The sequence below is a fragment of the Centropristis striata genome, chromosome 14, assembly GCF_030273125.1.
Source record: "Centropristis striata isolate RG_2023a ecotype Rhode Island chromosome 14, C.striata_1.0, whole genome shotgun sequence".
NCBI classification, from domain to species: domain Eukaryota; kingdom Metazoa; phylum Chordata; class Actinopteri; order Perciformes; family Serranidae; genus Centropristis; species Centropristis striata.
In genome coordinates, this window is record NC_081530.1 from 3,744,034 (window position 1) to 3,761,670 (window position 17,637).

General features: G+C 40.1%; 1 protein-coding gene across 4 annotated transcripts in view; it reads left to right on the forward strand.

Moving 5' to 3' along the window:
- Positions 1-17,637, forward strand: part of LOC131984728 (growth factor receptor-bound protein 10-like) — a 71,687-nt gene that overhangs the window by 27,517 nt on the left and 26,533 nt on the right. For 2 of the 4 annotated variants that reach the window (XM_059349661.1, XM_059349662.1), the window contains exon 6: positions 16,249-16,405. In XM_059349661.1, the coding sequence (XP_059205644.1) occupies positions 16,249-16,405 (157 nt within the window). Of the gene's footprint in view, positions 1-14,754; positions 14,858-15,014; positions 16,080-16,248; positions 16,406-17,637 lie in introns of those variants that run through there. The other 2 variants (XM_059349663.1, XM_059349664.1) reach the window with 2 other exon arrangements.

The following is a 17,637-nucleotide window of genomic DNA, read 5'->3' on the forward strand; positions in this document are numbered from 1 at the left end:
TGTGTATTTTGTGATCACTTGCGTTTCTGAATGCAGTTTGGTATTTCCTTAAAGCTGCTTTGCATATGCTTTGTATCTGAACTAATGAGACATCAATGTCAAACAGATTATGGCTCAGAGTGCTGGCAGCACTTTGCCTTTTCTTTACTGCATTTTTCATGGCATGTCACCAGCTTGGAGTAGGCAGGAAATTCTCCAAGACTGCTTAATGGCACAAAAACAGGAAGATGGTAGTATTCTTCCAGCGTGAACAGCGATAAAGCTCTGGAAGGAGTAGAAAGCACACGGAAAAATCACTTCCAACATTCCATCATGTTTATCATCGTCAGCGAAAGAGAAAAAACCTTTTGGCTGAACAAGCAGAGGAGGTGGCTGGGAGACAGATTAATGTGTGGCTGGAGGTGATGGGGATCATGGGAAACAAAAAACACCATTGTAAAGACATATCACTAAAGTTTAGTTTTCAGCCATTAATTGATATGGCAGATATGCATGAATGCTAAAGATGCTACGTGGAGTAACTTTATTTACATGGTTTGATGATTGGCAATGTTCATCCAGACTGAAATAGCAAAACTATTGGATTGCCTTGGGATTTTGTGCAGACACTGATGATTCCCAGACAATGTATCTTAATGACTTTTGGTCTGTTTTATGGGCAAAAACCTGCAAAACTAGTGTCACACATTACGATCAAACTCAGCCGTACGTTGTGTGTTTTGCTAATTAGAGTTGTGTGCTCATGCTCATGAAATATAACTTCAGGTTATATTTCGAGAAAAAAGTTGCAAATTTACTAGATTAAAGTGGCAAATCTACAAGAAAAAAAGTCGCAGATTTAAGAGATTTAAAGTGGCGAATCTGTGCGAAAAAAGTTGCGGATTTACGAGAAAAAAGTGTGAAAAAAGCAACTTTTTTCTCCCAGATTCACCTCTTTAAATATCATAAATCTACGCATTTTTTTCTCGTAGATTTGACACTTAAATCTCGTAAACTTTTTTCTCAAAATATTATTTTCGTATGTTTTTTTACACATTCTGGCTGCATGTAATATCCTCCAATATTCTCTAGGGTTGAAATTTGGAATTTGCAAGTATTTCAATGAGTGCCCTATTAAGGGTTAACACCTTATGCATCAGTACTTACTTGTACGATCCTCGGGCAGAGGTCTCCTGACTGTTCCACAGGCCCGGCTGAAAACTAAGGGGGACAGAGCATTGGCAGTCAGGACCCCCGAGGCTCTGGAACAACCTGCCCGAGGAAATCAGGCCGGCTGAGTCAGTGATCTCTTTTAAGTCTCTTCTCAAAACATACTTTTATTGGAGAGCCTTTCCTGATTTTACTTGAACTTTCTTTGAACTTTCTTGTTTTCATTTTTCTTATTAGACTCCTTTGGTCTTTATACACTAAAATTACTGTTGCTTTTTATGTCTGTTTGAATTTGTAAAGCACTTTGTAACCTGTGTTTTGAAAAGTGCTCTATAATTAAAGGTTACTGTATATATGTATATATATATATATATATATATTTCAGTGTCAGGATAGCTCATTGGTCAGGTGATAGGACCTGAATAAATTGGGTAGTGGCTATAACCACTAAATACAACAGCAAAATAAATATTATCCTTCTTCCTTTTTAAATGTACTACAGTGTAATAAATGATTCTGTAGTCATTTCATTTTGCTTAATATATTTGATAAAATGTATTAAATATAAATGCGTCCTTGATTTTGAGGCAGTTGTTTAAGTAACTTTAATCTCATTTTGATCACATTAAATATAATCTTTATGTGTATGTAATTCTAAATCAAGAGAATTTTGAATGAATCCAACACAATAGAATCAGTCCGTTTTTAATTGACAGGCACTTCCTGTTAAGTTGTTATCAACTCAACTTGTAACTAGATTTAATGAATCATATTGCGTGCAATCTGTTGCCTTAAATTTTATTGAGTAGCTATTGTTTAATAAAAACTGCAAAGAAATAACCAATCTTCTCCCTGACGGTCTCGTTTGATTATGTTCATATTGCATATGAAGCCGTTTCATTATGAGTTAGAAACTCCTTGTAGTACACTGTAAAAAATGTTTGTAGAAATTAAAGTAAAACACTGTCAAATTGCATCAGGAATGGGGCGTAAAATAAAAAATTGTGCATCACTGTAGTAGGCACTTTTAATTACCGTAAATCAAGGAATAGCAAATTTTTTACTTTTACTGTCATGAACCGTAGGAAACTCACATTTCTGCTGTAAAAATATAACATTTTCATGTAAAGTTAATGGAGATTTGCTATGATGTGTGAATGAATGAAAAATTACGTGAATATTCAGTCTAAATTTCAGTTTTTGATAGTTACATTTAAATTTACAGTAGAAAACCCCCTCACTGTATTTTTTACGGTGACGTTCTGGCAACCACAGCTGCCGGTAATTTACCGTAAATTTAACAGATTATTTTTTGCAGTGTAGCTGTAGCTGTGTTATGAACATCTTCCTAAACCAGTGTCAGTATTAAGTGGCCTCTTTTGGTGGTTGCGTGTGGAACCATCTTGCACTTTAATCCTTTCTAATGCCATGGCTAGTCTTCAGCTGATTGAATGAAACCTTCACTGATCAAATCACTTAAGTTCAGCAAGACCAGCGTCACACTGGCTACGACTTTAGCTCCAGACTTTAGCGTCTCTGTTAGCATGCTACGTTGTGTAACGTCATATGTAATCGAAGATCAAGGCCTGTGAAGATGTTTGAGAATATGTATGCATGGGTGTGTGCAGTTGTCTGCAAAGCACTGAGGACGGCTTACACAACAATGCAGACGAGACTCTGAGACGTGCTGTGCGTTGGTCTGCAGACATAGTTGCATCTTATTTGCATTGGCATGGCTTTATCATAGGATCTCTCTCCCTCCAGCTGCAGAGTTGCAGTCTGAACATTCTTCTCTAAGCTTCAGTCTTTCTCAAAGGGATACACAGCTTATATTATGAGGCAGTAAAACTCTGTGTGTGCGTGACATGACAGGTTTATGGCCCGCGTTATCTTTGATAACATGAATGCATTTGTCCTCAGGGCGTCGTGAACAGGCGACCATGAACAGATAATGAACAAGTTTCGAGGAATACCTATCTCACGGTCAATCTTATTTAACTCTTTACATGAAGTCTGGTAGCTGCTTATTCAGCAGGCTGACTGTAGTCAACGCTGATCTCTGATAGCAGCAGTGGTGGAAAGTAACTGAGTACTTTTACTCAAGTACTGTACTTAAGTACAATTTTGAGGTACTTGTACTTTACTTGAGTATTTCCATTTTATGTCACTTTATACTTCTACTTCACTACATTTTGAGGCAAATATTGTACTTTTTACTCCACTACATTTAGCTGACAGCTTTAGTTACTTTTCACTCAAGGTTTAACATAAAAAACACAATACATTTAGGTGATTAGACACTTTTTTAAATAAACCTCATAACAGAATATTAAATAGTCAATATGAGCCCTACCTTGAGAAAATTAAAACGCTGTATACATAAATGCATCAATAATAATAATATAATATGATATTTGGAATATATAAAACAATCTAAGTGGCTCCATTCTGCATAACAAGTACTTTTACTTTTGATACTTTAAGTACATTTTGATGCTGATACTTTTGTACTTTCACTTGAGTACATTTAGAATGCAGGACTTTTACTTGTAGTGGAGTAATTTCACAGTGTGGTATTAGTACTTTTTTTTTTTTGAACATATGTTTATTGACATTTTGAGTAAGACATGAACAAACAATACGAACCCCACCCACCAAAGACCTCATCCATCAAGGTCCAAAAAAGAAAGAAAAAAAAGAAACAAAAACTAAAACTAAAACAGGAAGACTAAATGAGCAAGTGGAAAATAATAAAAAATGAGGATACATAGAGCCATATAATCACACATACAATGCAATGCCATTAAGATAACAATAGCAGCTACAAAACAAAAAAAACAAAAACAGATGCAGACATCAGAGCAGCAGTACAGACAGTATTAGTACTTCTACTTAAGTAAGGGATCTGAATACTTTTTCCACCTCTGGATAGCAGCCGTTTCCCACGCAAGTTGTGGCAGTCTTGCACCATACAGTTCAGTCATGTTACAGCGGGTTTCACAAGGATTTGGTCCTGTCTGTCATCACTGGGTGAACGGGTTTGCTTTGGCATCATGACTGCGGCTGTAACGCAACTCCTGCTTTTATTTGTGGCCAGAGACGCATCACGACGTACATCAGGGATGGCAGCGAGGCCCACTGCTTAAAGAGACATCTCTCAAGCAAAGGTTTGAATGGATGAATGAAGATGGTTGAGGGTTTTTAGAGTCTTTACACTGGCTCCCAGTATATATTACAATCAAGTTTTAGGATTTAACTGATTACTTTGATTAGTCACTCCCTGCTACATCTCTGACCATTTAACCCTTTATCAGGCAAAGAACTATATTTGGTAACTTCAGGTTATTACTGTGTTAAAGTGTTCATGTGTTAATGTGTTTAAGTCTTTTTGGTCACTTAATTTCTTTTCTTTTTGTCATTTTGTGTCTTTTTTTGATCATTTTGTGGTCAATTTGTGTCTTTTTTGGTAATTCTGTTTCCTTTTTTGGTAATTTTGTGTCTTTTTTGGGTAATTTTGTGTCTTTTTTGGTCATTTTGTGGCTTTTTTGATAATTTTGTGGTCAATTTGTGTCTCTTTTGGTCATTTTGTTTCCTTTTTTTGGTCATTTTGTTTCTTTTTTGGAAACTGCAATATCTAGTTCCACACCTGCCATAGATGTGATCCAAAGAACTCATTAAAAAGGTTATATTTCGAGAAAAAAGTTGCAAATTTACTAGATTAAAGTAGCAAATCTACAAGAAAAAAAGTCGCAGATTTAAGAGATTTAAAGTGGCAAATCTGCGCGAAAAAAGTTGCGGATTTACGAGAAAAAAGTGGGAAAAAAGCAACTCTTTTCTCCCAGATTCACCACTTTAAATCTCATAAATCTGTGCATTTTTTTCTCGTAGATTTGACACTTTAATCTCGTAAACTTTTTTCCCAAAATATTATTTTCGTATGTTTTTTACATATTCTGGCTGCATGTAATATCCTCCAATATTCTCCAGGGTTGAAATTTGGAATTTGCAAGTATTTCAATGAGTGTCCTATTAAGGCACTGGTTAAAGAGACATCTCTCAAGCAAAGAACTCGGGTTCAAGCTCCCTGTGTTGGCGAGCATCCACCCTGCTGAAGTAGCTTTGAGCAAGACACTGAACCCCATCCAGCTCTGGGTTCACTGCTCTTTAAATGACCCTGACCTTTGTCCTCCCTGTGGAAGAAGGCAAGAGAAAAGACGGGTTTAACTGGAAAAGGGGATGTGAAAGACTCACTTTCTCATGGCATGGTCTGTTTATTGAAATATTTGCTGCTTGCGAAATTTAACAAACATTCACAGATTTATCGATTGGGTGTGTTTTAGCCATACCAGCAGCTGGGGATGTTGGTCGATTTAGTCTGTCCACCACTTTGGTCCAGACTGAAATACCTCCACCGTTTGATAACTCCCGTGAAATTTTGCATAGACATTCACAGTCCCCAGAGGATGAATCCTCAGGATTCCAGTGGTGCTCGACTTTTCTAGGTGTTGTTTCTGAGCGGGCCTCAACACACCATATAAAAACTGTAACATTATAGTTGCTAAACATGAACAAGTCATAAAGGAAAGCAACTCCAAATCCTGAGTAGTGTGTCAGGGTGCACGATAGTGGCAAGAATACAAAGGAACAATATTTTTATAAAGACTGAATTTGAAGATGGACAGCCTGAATGATCCCCAAAAGTGAAGCCAAAACATCTTAAATGCCCCCTGGTGGCCGGCTGTAGTATAGGCCAGCTATTCTCAACCTTGGGGTCGGGACCCCAATTGGAGTCGTGAGATGATTTCTGGGGGTCGCCAAATCATTTTGGAAGTCAGCTCTGTCTCCACTGTGTTAAAGTGTTCATGTGTTAATGCCTTTTTGGTCACTTAATTTCTTTTTTTTGTCATTTTGTGTGTTTTTTTGATCATTTTGTGGTCAATTTGTGTCTTTTTTGGTCATTTTGTGTCTTTTTTTGATAATTTTGTGGTCAATTTGTGTCTTTTTTTGGTCATTTTGTTTCCTTTTTTGGTAATTTTGTGTCTTTTTTTGGGTCATTTTGTGTCTTTTTTGGTCAATTTGTGTCTTTTTTGGTCATTTTGTTTCCTTGTTTATAGGCCATAAATCCTTTCCCCTCCATGTCAGCAGATGAGACATGGGCCAAACAAAAAAATTGCATACACGAATCAATTTTGCTCAAAGAGGATTTCTGTAATGTTAGGTAGTTCTTATCATGCTTTTTTGAGCCAGAGTGTGTGCAGCAGTGGTCGGCTGGTGGAGCTGCAATATCTAGTTCCACACCTGCCATAGATGTGATTCAAAGAACTCATTAAAACCAAAGTTATCAGGACAACTTGAACAACATCACAAGTGCAAAAATGTCAGCTGCTGTATCCAGGATACTTTGGCTTAATTGCATGTCAAGCTTTTTCTTGGTGTTTGCAGGCAGTTTTGACCACGCTGTCCTCCTCGTATGAAATGGTCGGATGCATTTTGAGATTATTCAGCATTGAAACACATTGTAAAACACTATAAAATTATTCTGAAAACAGATCTTAATTAGATTTTCTGTGCTTAGTGGTTTTATAATACTGTATTTTACCATGTATAATGCCTTTTATGGTGTCAATTACAGCTTAAAGAAAGTTTTTATAGCTTATTGCAATAGTTGACAGTACCGCCAAAACATGAATTTATTTATCTATGGCAACAGTATAAATGCTGTAGCACTGTCATAAAACTAATTTAAGTCTAAAACTCTGAGTCACACACTGTGTCTGTTTAGGACTCATACCTCCCCCTCTGTCTGTGGTCAGCTGATTAACTTCTGCACGCAATGGTCTGCTGACCCACTGCAATCAGATCAAGTGCATGTGCACATGTGTGTGTATGCGTGTCTGTGTGTGTGGAGATGGCAGTGAAAGCCTTTTTCAGCAGCATGAGCTACTAATGACATAGATATATGAGCTCTATGGTCAGTAAGACACTGCACTGCAAAAAAAGAGAAGTTGGGTGAACTCGAAATTTCAAGGCAACAAACTTCGATAAAATTTTAATTTGGACAATTAAACTAAATATTTTAAGTTTTGTTTTTGAGTTTGCTCAACTCTGAATTCAGATTTTTGAACTTATAATTTTACATTGTATTAACTTTTAATCCTTACTTCTGCAATGTGCTGAATTGGCATGATTGTAACGCCGCTATGAAATGTCAGCTAATGTTGCGACCACAATTTTGAGTTAGCATTGATACGCTAATGGCTACTCTTGTAGCTGTAACAAGCAGCGCCGCTAGCATCAGTTAGCCGCTAGCACCAGTTAGCCGCTAGCATCAGTTAGCCGCTAGCATCAGTTAGCCGCTAGCATCGGTTAGCCGCTAGCATCAGTTAGCCGCTATCTTTCGCTAATGACCGAATTTCACCGCTTTCCAGCATTTCACAACAAAGAAATAAGAGTTAGCAGAACTATTGTCCCTTGTTTTGAACCCCAACTTAAAGATATAAGTAACAACAACTCACCAACTTGTTTTTGAGCAGACAACTGGCTTCCTTTGTTGTGCTAACTTACATTATTGCCCTAAATGTCAATAATTCATATTTCCAAGTTTTACCAACTTAAATCACTGTTTTTGGCAAAAAATACAAGTTGGCTTTTTTTGCAGTGTAGGTAGATGCTTTATGTTATATTGAATTGTATTCAACCAAGTAGGAAATTCAAGTGTGTGTGTGTGTGTGTGTGTGTGTGTGTGATGAAGATTTACAGGACTTTTGAGTTTCTGCCACGTAGTAAATGTTTTACATGCCAGTGCAATGTGATGACACAACTTGCAATTTCTCAGTGAACATACGCTTCTGTGACACACACACACACACACACACACACACACACACACACACACATGCTTCAGTGTGCTGTCTGATGATTACACGTGTCATTACTGTCAAACTGGAAGTCACTGCTACAGGCAATTTTTCATAAACAAACCAAATGCAACCAGATATTGATGAGAGCTAATTGTTTTAAATTTGTAATTACTCCATTATGCCAAATGCTCCAAAAATTAGTGGGTAGTATTCTATCTTGTGCAGGTATGATTTACTAAAAGCAGCAATGATACTAGTCATTATGTTAGACACGCAATCAACCTTTCAATGTCTTAAAAAAGGTTAAGCGAACTTTACAAACTGACATTAAGGACTACACCCAAATTTATATCCCAAAATTTAAGAAACTGTATTAAGTGGGGCTCAGAACTCTGTAATGTAGAATAGATTTACTCTTATTTGAGGTAATTTCTTCCATTTTGGTATTCAGAAATTCTTATTGTCAACATCTAATTGCAACATTTTTAGTGTTAAACTTTTTTAATGGACAGAAGATGCTAATAAATGCTAATTCACCAGGCATTCATTTAGCTGTGGAATTGGGGATGGAGAGCTTTGTGTTGAGGATGATGTGTGGATGGGATCTTTGCATGGAAAATAAATCACTGTGTAAAACCTTTCTGCCAAATCAACTCAAGTATTTTTTTTTTTTACTGTCTGCCAGGTCAAAATGTGATTCATGTTCTGTTTTATTGGATCAATTTCACCAACGCCCACATGACTTTATTTTTTAAAACCTTCTGGTTATACTTACACGAGAAGGGATTCCTAGAACTGACTAGTAGATGTCTGTCAGTCTGTCGGAGGCTTTTTGTCTGACTGTGTACACATGTATCTGTGTGTGTGTGTGTGTGTGTGTGTGTGTGTGTGTGTGTGTGTGTGTGTGTGTGTGTGTGTGTGTGTGTGTGTGTGTGTGTGTGTGTGTGTGTGTGTTAGGAGGGAGAGACAGGCCGTGTCGTGTCACTGTTGGGTCGTGGGGAGGTGGGGAGGTGAGCCACTCAGTGAGGCTTTGTGGTGGCGCTCCAGTGAGGTGAAATTGAGTTTGGCCTGTCTGCAGAGCTAATCAGCTCTGTCTGGCTTGAAACCCGACCACTCACAGACATGAAAGACAACTGATGCTGTAATAGACCAGGGTGGGAAGTCACCACCAACCAGTATTCAAAGGCAGCTGTCATTTGGAGGTTTGTAGCTGTTGGTATAACAGTAAACTGTACTGTAGCAGGATAATCAAAGAGTTAGTTGGTCTATGGCTTATGTTAAAGGTATAATATGTAATTTGTCCAGACTATACGGCTATATGCATAGCAAAGGTGCCAAGCAACATGGTCTCACAGAAATCCGTGAAATAGCCACGGATTTCGCTTAACTCAAAATCCGTGGAATAGCCACGGAATCGCTCAAATTTCCGTGAAACTGACACGGATTTCGCTACAATGCAAGTTAATGACAGTCATATCCCGTGGCTATTCCAACATACAAAGTGATTATGTACATTCACTGAGTGAATATTTAGAAAATAAAACATATATTTCTCGCTAGAAATGTGATCAAAATCCATTTTTATGCAGAAACTAAGTCAAAATATAGATTTTTCACTAAAAATGAGAGAACTGTCCGCCATGTTTTTTGTTCTGACCGCTGGGACCTTGAAAGTCACGTGACTTGGAACAAACCAATACTGTCATTAACTTGCATTGTAGCGAAATCCGTGTCAGTTTCACGGAAATTTGAGCGATTCCGTGTCTATTCCACGGATTTTGAGTTAAGCGAATCCGTGGCTATTTCACGGATTTCTGTGAGACCAGGTTCGTGCCAAGATAACACAGACATGAACACAGGACACAGACCCTCTAGGTATTGGTGCAGAGCTTTGTTGGACCAAAAGGCAAAGTATACCCAGGCCTTAAGTTTTGAAATCTTATCTTCCAGTCAGCTAGGTACAGATAAATTATTTGGTTAAATAGGTACAGATACAGGTGTAGTCCCTCATCCCTACAGTGTGTTTCATTATTTTATACGCTTTTCTACATTTTAATTTTGCTGTGGTACAATTCGACTTGACACTTGCTTAACCCATTTAATATTATTAACCCACTGAAGCCTGGAAAGCGGGTATGTTGTTTTGTAGTATTTGTATAAGCTCTCAAATACTTTTTGAATTTCATTTCTATCTGCTACAGAGGCTGAAAAAATCTATTATTTAGTAGAAGCGTTGACACTTCTGTTGAATTTCCAGAAAAACTTCAGGTTTTAGGGGCTGATTTTAAAATCGCCCAGAGGTTTTACAGGCGTTCTAGGCCTTAGTGGGTTAATAATATATTTATAATAATAATAATAATACTAATTGATTATGATGATATAAGAAATCATGACTGTTTATGTCTTATATTACTTTATGTGTTGTTGAGTACCCTGAAAATTGCAATATATAAAATGCATTATTATTATTATTTATTATTATTATTATTATTATTATTATTATTATGATAATAATTATTATTTTTATTACAGTAGGCTAATGATAACTATGTCTTGTTCTTCCAATGGTCATATCATGTTTGCTTCTTGCTAATGGGCATCTATTAGTATTATGCATACAATTTTTTTATTCAGTCAAATGTAACATTTGCTGAGTTTGTTGATTTTTTAAAATACTTTATTGAAGGTTTGGACAAATAAACTCAACTGCTCATGAAAGCCACGGGTATAAGCTCTCAAATACTTTTTGAATTTCATTTATGTCTGCTACAGAGGCTGAAAAATCTTCTGTCGAATTTCCAGAAAAACTTCAGGTTTTAGGGGGTTCTTTCAAAATCGCCCAGAGGTTTTCCAGGCGTTTTAGGCCTTAATGGGTTAAGATAGCAATCTATTTGTGTTAACGTCCTACCTAATTCCTCTCCTGCCACTTATTTAAAGGAGCGGTGTGCAGGATTTTAGTGGCATCATGAGAACATTAAAGACCCTCTCTAGAGCCAGTGTTTGGTTTGTCTGGCCTAGGCTTCTGTAGAAACATGGTGGTGCAACATAATGGTGTCTTACGAGGACCTGCTCTCTAATAGAGAGCCGGTTTGGTGCTGGTTCCTAATCTTGGACCAGTCGATTTTTAGCAGCTGAAGAACCAGCTCTCAGCCAGGAAAACTAGTTCCAGAGTGGCGTGTAGTCAGATGTAGTCCGCCATTGTTGTTATTATAGTTGTAGAGACCAGCTATTCTCAACCTTGGGGTCCCCGATCCCAGTTGGGGTCGCGAGATGATTTCTGGGGGTCGCCAAATCATTTTGGAAGTCAGCTCTTTCTCCACTGTGTTAAAGTGTTCATGTGTTAATGTTTTTTGTTTTGGGTTTTTTTGTGTCTTTTTTTTAATCATTTTGTGGTCAATTTGTGCCTTTTTTTGGTCATTTTTGTGTCTTTTTTTTGGACATTTTGTGTCTTTTTTTTTTGTCATTTTGTGTCTTATTTTGGTCAATTTGTTTTCTTTTTTGGGTGATCTGAACTGTGCGTGTGAGATTCTGTTCAGTGAGCGGGGGTCGCGGACAAACATGCATGTTAAATTGGGGGTCGCAACTCAAAAAGGTTGAGAACTACTGGCCGAGACAGTGGAGGCATAAACAGTGACGTAATGACTTGAAACCTGTTGAAAAGCAAACTACGAACCAGCAACAGCCCAGCAAAAGAACTAGGCTCGCTTTGGTCGAAAAGGGGTCTATGTGGATATAAAGGGTTCGTTCTAAACTTATAAAAACATGGCCATTCTTAGCTTAAGGGGACTTCTGCCAATAGGTCCCCCTACATCCTACACACTGGTCCTTTAACATCTTAAGATTATTTGATGCATAATTGTAGTTAGCATCTACATTTTCGAAATGTTTTTCCCATGAAGAAGCCAACGTTACTATCCCATCACCTTTAACCCTTTATCAGGCAAAGAACTTATATAATTTACTAGGTTAAAGTGGCAAATCTACAAGAAAAAAAGTCGCAAGATTCAAGAGATTTAAGTGGCAAAATCTGCGCGGAAAAAGTCGCAGATTTACGAGAAAAAGTCGGAAAAAAGCAACTTTTTTCTCCCAGATTCACCACTTTAACCCTTAATAGGATTCATTGAAATACTTGCAAATTCCAAATTTTAACCCTAGAGAATATTGGAGGATATTACAGACTGTCAGAATGTGTAAAAAAAAACATACGAAAATAATATTTTGAGAAAAAAGTTTACGAGATTAAAGGGGCAAATATATAAGAAAAAAAAAAGCGTAGATTTATGAGATTTAAAGTGGTGAATCTGTGAGAAAAAACGTTTTTTTTTTTTTTTACATTTTACGAGATTTACGAGAAAAAGTCGGAAAAAAGCAACTTTTTTCTCCCAGGTTCACCACTTTAAAGAGCAATAAGTACCAGTTTATTCTTTTCTTTACATCAACATTTATTTGCCAGGTTTGATTTTGTGCTGTAACCTCAGTCAAACAAAGTCCAATCGGGACATTATTTTGCACATTTTACATTACCTTTTGCCACAAAGGTGCATAAATAATGATACACCCCAGAATGTGTCAGTGGTGCTTGTATATATTCAAACAAAAAGACAGTGGCCATCACTAGCCCTGCCCCCTTCCCTCTTAATGAATCAAGATTGCTTTTACAATCAGTGGGTCGTATTACTGTGGAATAGATCTGCTCTGGCTTAAACAACCAGATCGTGTGTGTGTGTGTGTGCATGTTCTGTGTGTGTGTGTGTGTGTGTGTGTGTGTGTGTGTGTTTGCGTACACCCTGATAGGTTTAGGGGCCCATAAACCTCTTGGTCAAGTGGGCCTGACCCTGGCACAGATTATTGTGTTTGACCTCTGACTCTGTACATTCTGTGCTTGTGTGTGTATGTCTTTGTTTATAGGCATGCAGGTGTCTGTCCATGACCCTTCAATCCAATATGCTGTGACTCCAAGCCCTCTTTACGTCTGTGCGTGCGTGTGTGTGTGTGTGTGTGTGTTGCCATAAGCAGCATAGGAGACCAATAACCCTGTACATTTCCACCCCTCACCCTCCTCTGATGGAGAGAAAAAGAGGGAAGTGGGGGAGGGGAAAACCAGGGGGGAGGCAAGCCAAGGTGAGTTAAATTTCATCATGTAAGGATAAAACCTGGTTAAAATAAGAGTGTTTAAAGGACTTATAGGGGAGACGCAGTTGTTAGAAACTTAAAGAGCAAGTACACAAACAAATGGAAATCAGAAAGAAAAGGAAGATTAAACAGAAGGAAAGTGAAGTTGTAATCGCTCCTTATTTTCACCCTTTTCTTTCTATGTTCTCATCCCATACATGAACATGCATTATCCACACACACACACACACACACACACACACACACACACACACACTCTCTCTCGGTAAGAGGACAGTGTTATACTGCTCCCTAGATGGCTGCAAAACTGCAGCGTGAGACTGGAGCAAAAGTCGAGCAGTAAAGTGAAAAAAAAACTGCCAGAGCTGGTTGTCAAAGTTTACATTTTGTCTTCCCCTTTTGAGAATGTGTGTGTGTGTGTGTGTGTGTGTGTGTGTGTATACGTGTGTATGTGTGTGCTGCTCATAGTTCTCATGCACACTGTATTAGGGGCCAGCTGGGTTGGCCTACGCTCTACACATGAGCCTGATTATGACTCAGTATTGCATTACTGACATTCCTCCATAGCTCTTTTCTCTTTCTCTATTCCTCTCTCTCCCACCCTCCCTTCTTTTTCTTTCTCTCTCTCTCTGTCTCTCTCTCTCTCTCTCGGCTGGGCAGATTTGCTGAGCAACCACCTACCCCCCTCCCCTCCCTCCCTACCCCTCCCTTGACCCCCTCAGCAAAGCCCAAACGCCCGACACGTGATCCCTACGGCTTCAGATCGAATCACCCCACCGTTTTCTTTCAACTGCCTCCTCTGCGAACCTCGAAGCCGTCAGTGTGCGTTACACATGTTGCTCTGGTCCTAACACTCTCGCATAGTATTTCACATACAGCTGAGGAGGTGGAGGAGGAGTAAGAGGAAGAGGAGGAGGATAGGATAGGAGGGAGGGGGTAGAAATTAAAACCGTCAGGCAGCTCAAAGAGAAATGTCAATGGATGCATAAGAATAAGGGATGTGTGTGTGTGTGTGTGTGTTCAGTGATTGGCTTAGTAGTTTGAGCTTGTTTCCCTCTATCCATGTATGTGTGTGTGTGTGTGTGTGTGTGTGTGTGTTGGGGGGGGGGGGGGGGGGTTGTGGGCGTGTTTTAGGGAGAGGGACTGTTACTTTTGGTGCAGCGCCATCGGTAAAAGGAGCTGACGGTGATCTTTTTCGGGAGGGATGAGGGGATTTGAACGCAGCACTGACGATAAGAGTGTAGAGTACGTGACAGGTAGCAGCTCACCGTTTAAAAATCCCACACTGGGTTAATCCAGTGTGAGGAGGAGGAGGAGGAGGAGGAAGGGGAGGAGGAGGAGGAGAGGAGAGGAGAGGAGCCGCGGCTCATACCACTCCTCGCAGCTCAGCCTTTATGCTGCCCAGCACGAGAAGAAGGGGCAGGCTGTCTCTCTTTCGCTCTGTCTCTCTTTCACTCTCGTCCTTCCTCTGTCACTTCCTCCCCCCCCCCCACCCCCCCCTTCCCTCTTACCTCTCTTGCATTCTCCTTGCCAATCTGTCCCTCCCTCCCTCTCTTCCTGACTTCCTTCCCTCCCTCTCCTCTCCTCCTCCTCCTCCTCCCCCTCCCCTCCCTCCCGCTCCCTCTCTCCCTCTGTCTCTCTGTGTCACTGGAGAGCGTCTCAGTGTGAAAATGCCATCCTGCTCTCCAGACTGTTGCCTCTTTCAGGCTGTGGAGGTAAGAGACTTGTGTGCGCGTTCTTTTCTTTTCTGGATGTCCGTCGAGAGCGGTGTGTGTGTGTGTGTGTGTGTGTGTACACATGTGTGTGTGGTTAACAGTTTGCAGCGTTGAGGACCTTTTGCATCCCCCCCCCCCCACCTCAATGTTTCTAAAACTTTTCTCAAACAAAACTCATGCGTCATTAAATCACTTTTTTCTTACGGGGGCGTGAGGGAAGAGAGGAGGGAGTCTTCAGGCTTTGCAGGGGCAGAGAGCGCTGTGACGTTGTTTCTGGTAGCATTCGGAGTCTCTCTTTGCAACGCTGTGCTGGTGTTTTGTGTCATTTCTAGGCCACCGTTGCTGTCGTTTTTTTTTTTTGCTTTTTTGTGTGTTTCCAATTTGTGGTGCCATTGTTCGACTTAATTTTCCCCAAAAACCACTCCGGCCCTCGCCCATCACTAGCTTTGTGTCTTGTTTCATGTAATTTTCAACAGTTGTTCCCTGGTGGTTTTGTGTGACGCGCAGGGCAGCAGGATCCCTGCTGTGGACAGAAGATGTTAAGTATGTGGGTGTGTGAGGATACACACACAAACATACACACACAATTTGCCTCTGATGTATGGAAGACAGTCTGAGTGGTCTTGCTGGTTTGCAGGCACTTTCACATGTTCATTTGCTCATATTTATGTTTGTTTGTGTGTCATGCTGCATGTGGGAGCGAGCGCTCTGTGGCATGTGTGAATCTGCTCATACAGTGGTGTGAAGCAGCTGGTCTGTGCAGCAACACACTCAGAGAAGACAAAATTACACCCGGTTTAAATGTCGCTTTGGGCACTTGGCTGAAATGGTTCAAAATGGCGCAACAATGGGAGGTACTCCATTTTTGAACTGTACCCGCTGGCTGCTCCCAGCGATGACATTTTTAAGGACAAAATGCAACATTTGTTAATGCACCGAAGTCCGAATGTGAATATTTTCTACTTTTCCAATTGTGGATATTCTTGCCTGTGTCGTTGTTGTTTGTGCGTAAGCAGGTTTACGTGTGTGTTTGTATGTGGATGTGCTTGTGAGCAAGTTTGGTTGAGCTGTGGACAAAAGGGTTGAACTGAGAGCGCAGGGGCCGGCCGACCTCTCCTGGACATCATCCTCCCTTTTTCTTTTTTTTTAAGAGGTTCACATGTTGTAATGTGAACAGGACTTTTTTTAAAGAGTGGACTTGACAAAGCGCCTGGTCATGGAGGTAAATGTAGCCTCTGATCTGTTACTTTCTCCCTTTTCTCTGCAGTTTTAAATTCCCGAAAATGGCTCAGGCCGCGTCACGCCTGCTGACCGTTTATTAGACTTTCTCCAGCCTGTCACAACATGACCTTCACTCAAATAATCTCATTATTTTCCCAATGTGTTTCCAGATAGTGAAGGTGTGGAGCGAGGATGGGGCCGGTAAAGTGGTGGAGATCCCGGCGGACATGACGGCCAGAGATGTGTGTCAGCTCCTGGTCTACAAGAGCCACTGTGTGGACGACAACGCCTGGACGCTGGTGGAGCACCATCCTATCCTCGGCCTTGGTAAGAACGCATGTGTATGTAAACTGCATATGATGTGAGTGTGTGCACCCAGGAACTGATTTGTCACACTTTTGTGCTATATTCATACTCATCTTGGCAAGGACTCTACTCTTTGCATCTCTTTATTTGCATTGGTTATGTGCAGTGATATAGCAGTTTACAAAACACCTAACCATCACTTAAATAAGCCAAAATCTGCTGTAGTATCAGTTTAAAAGGCATCTTTTTTTTCTTCTTTTTTTCTGTAAAGGGTTATTTCTATTTGAAGCAAATTTTGACACATGCCAGTAAAATATGTTCTGATTTAATTTGGAGAAAGTTTTTAAAAGTAAATGAAAAGAAGAGTAAAGTGAGTAATGGAGGGTTTACCTTCCACTACATCCCTGTTTGTTTGTCTGTAGGGGTTTTTGGAGTATATGTCTTTTCTGCAGGTGTGTTTTGGGCTTGTATGTGTGCGTGTCTGTTTCTATACCTCTTTTGTGTGTCTCTGCATGGTTGGGGATACTCTCTTGTGTGTACCCTCAGTGTGTATGTTCACTTGAGCATGGCACAAGTGCTTGTATGCCTTCTATCCGGCTCGGGGCGGGAGGTGTGGTGGTCGTAGGATTAAGTATTTTCCGTGTTCTGCTCACATGCCTGTTCCCTCCCAACAATTTGCTCTGAGGGGGGAAAAAAGGAAGAAAAACCCCCCACAAAACTCATGCTTCTTCACTTTTTGCCATGTCCTTGTTTGAAGCTTTATTTATTTTTTAATTTTTTTTATGCTCTGGGTCTGTCTTTGTCCTCAGTGAGGCTTTCCTACTCCTGAGTTGTATTTTTAGAGTCAAAGGATCGCTTTGTGCTTTGCTGCTTGATCTGCGTTTCTGGAAAAAAAAAGTGCACTGGAGAGATGGAATGTGAGGTGAGGAGAGGGAGGAAGGGAAAAAGAGAGAGAGAGAGCGAGAGATGAAGGGAGAGAGAAAGAGAGACACAGAGAGGGAGAGATTGAAGGGGGGGGAAGGGAGAGGCCTGGACTAAAGCGTCATACCAGAGCTGCGAGGAACCAATCGGGTTTCTCCATCGGACGAGCCCCTAGCCTTCCCAGCCAATCAATTTTTCCTTGACCCTCCACAGAAAATTCCCCTGCTTGCAGCCAGCGCACACACACACACACACACACACACACACACACACACACACACTCAAAAAGAACTCAGACATTTCCACCCCTAAACTACAGACGGAGTACTTTT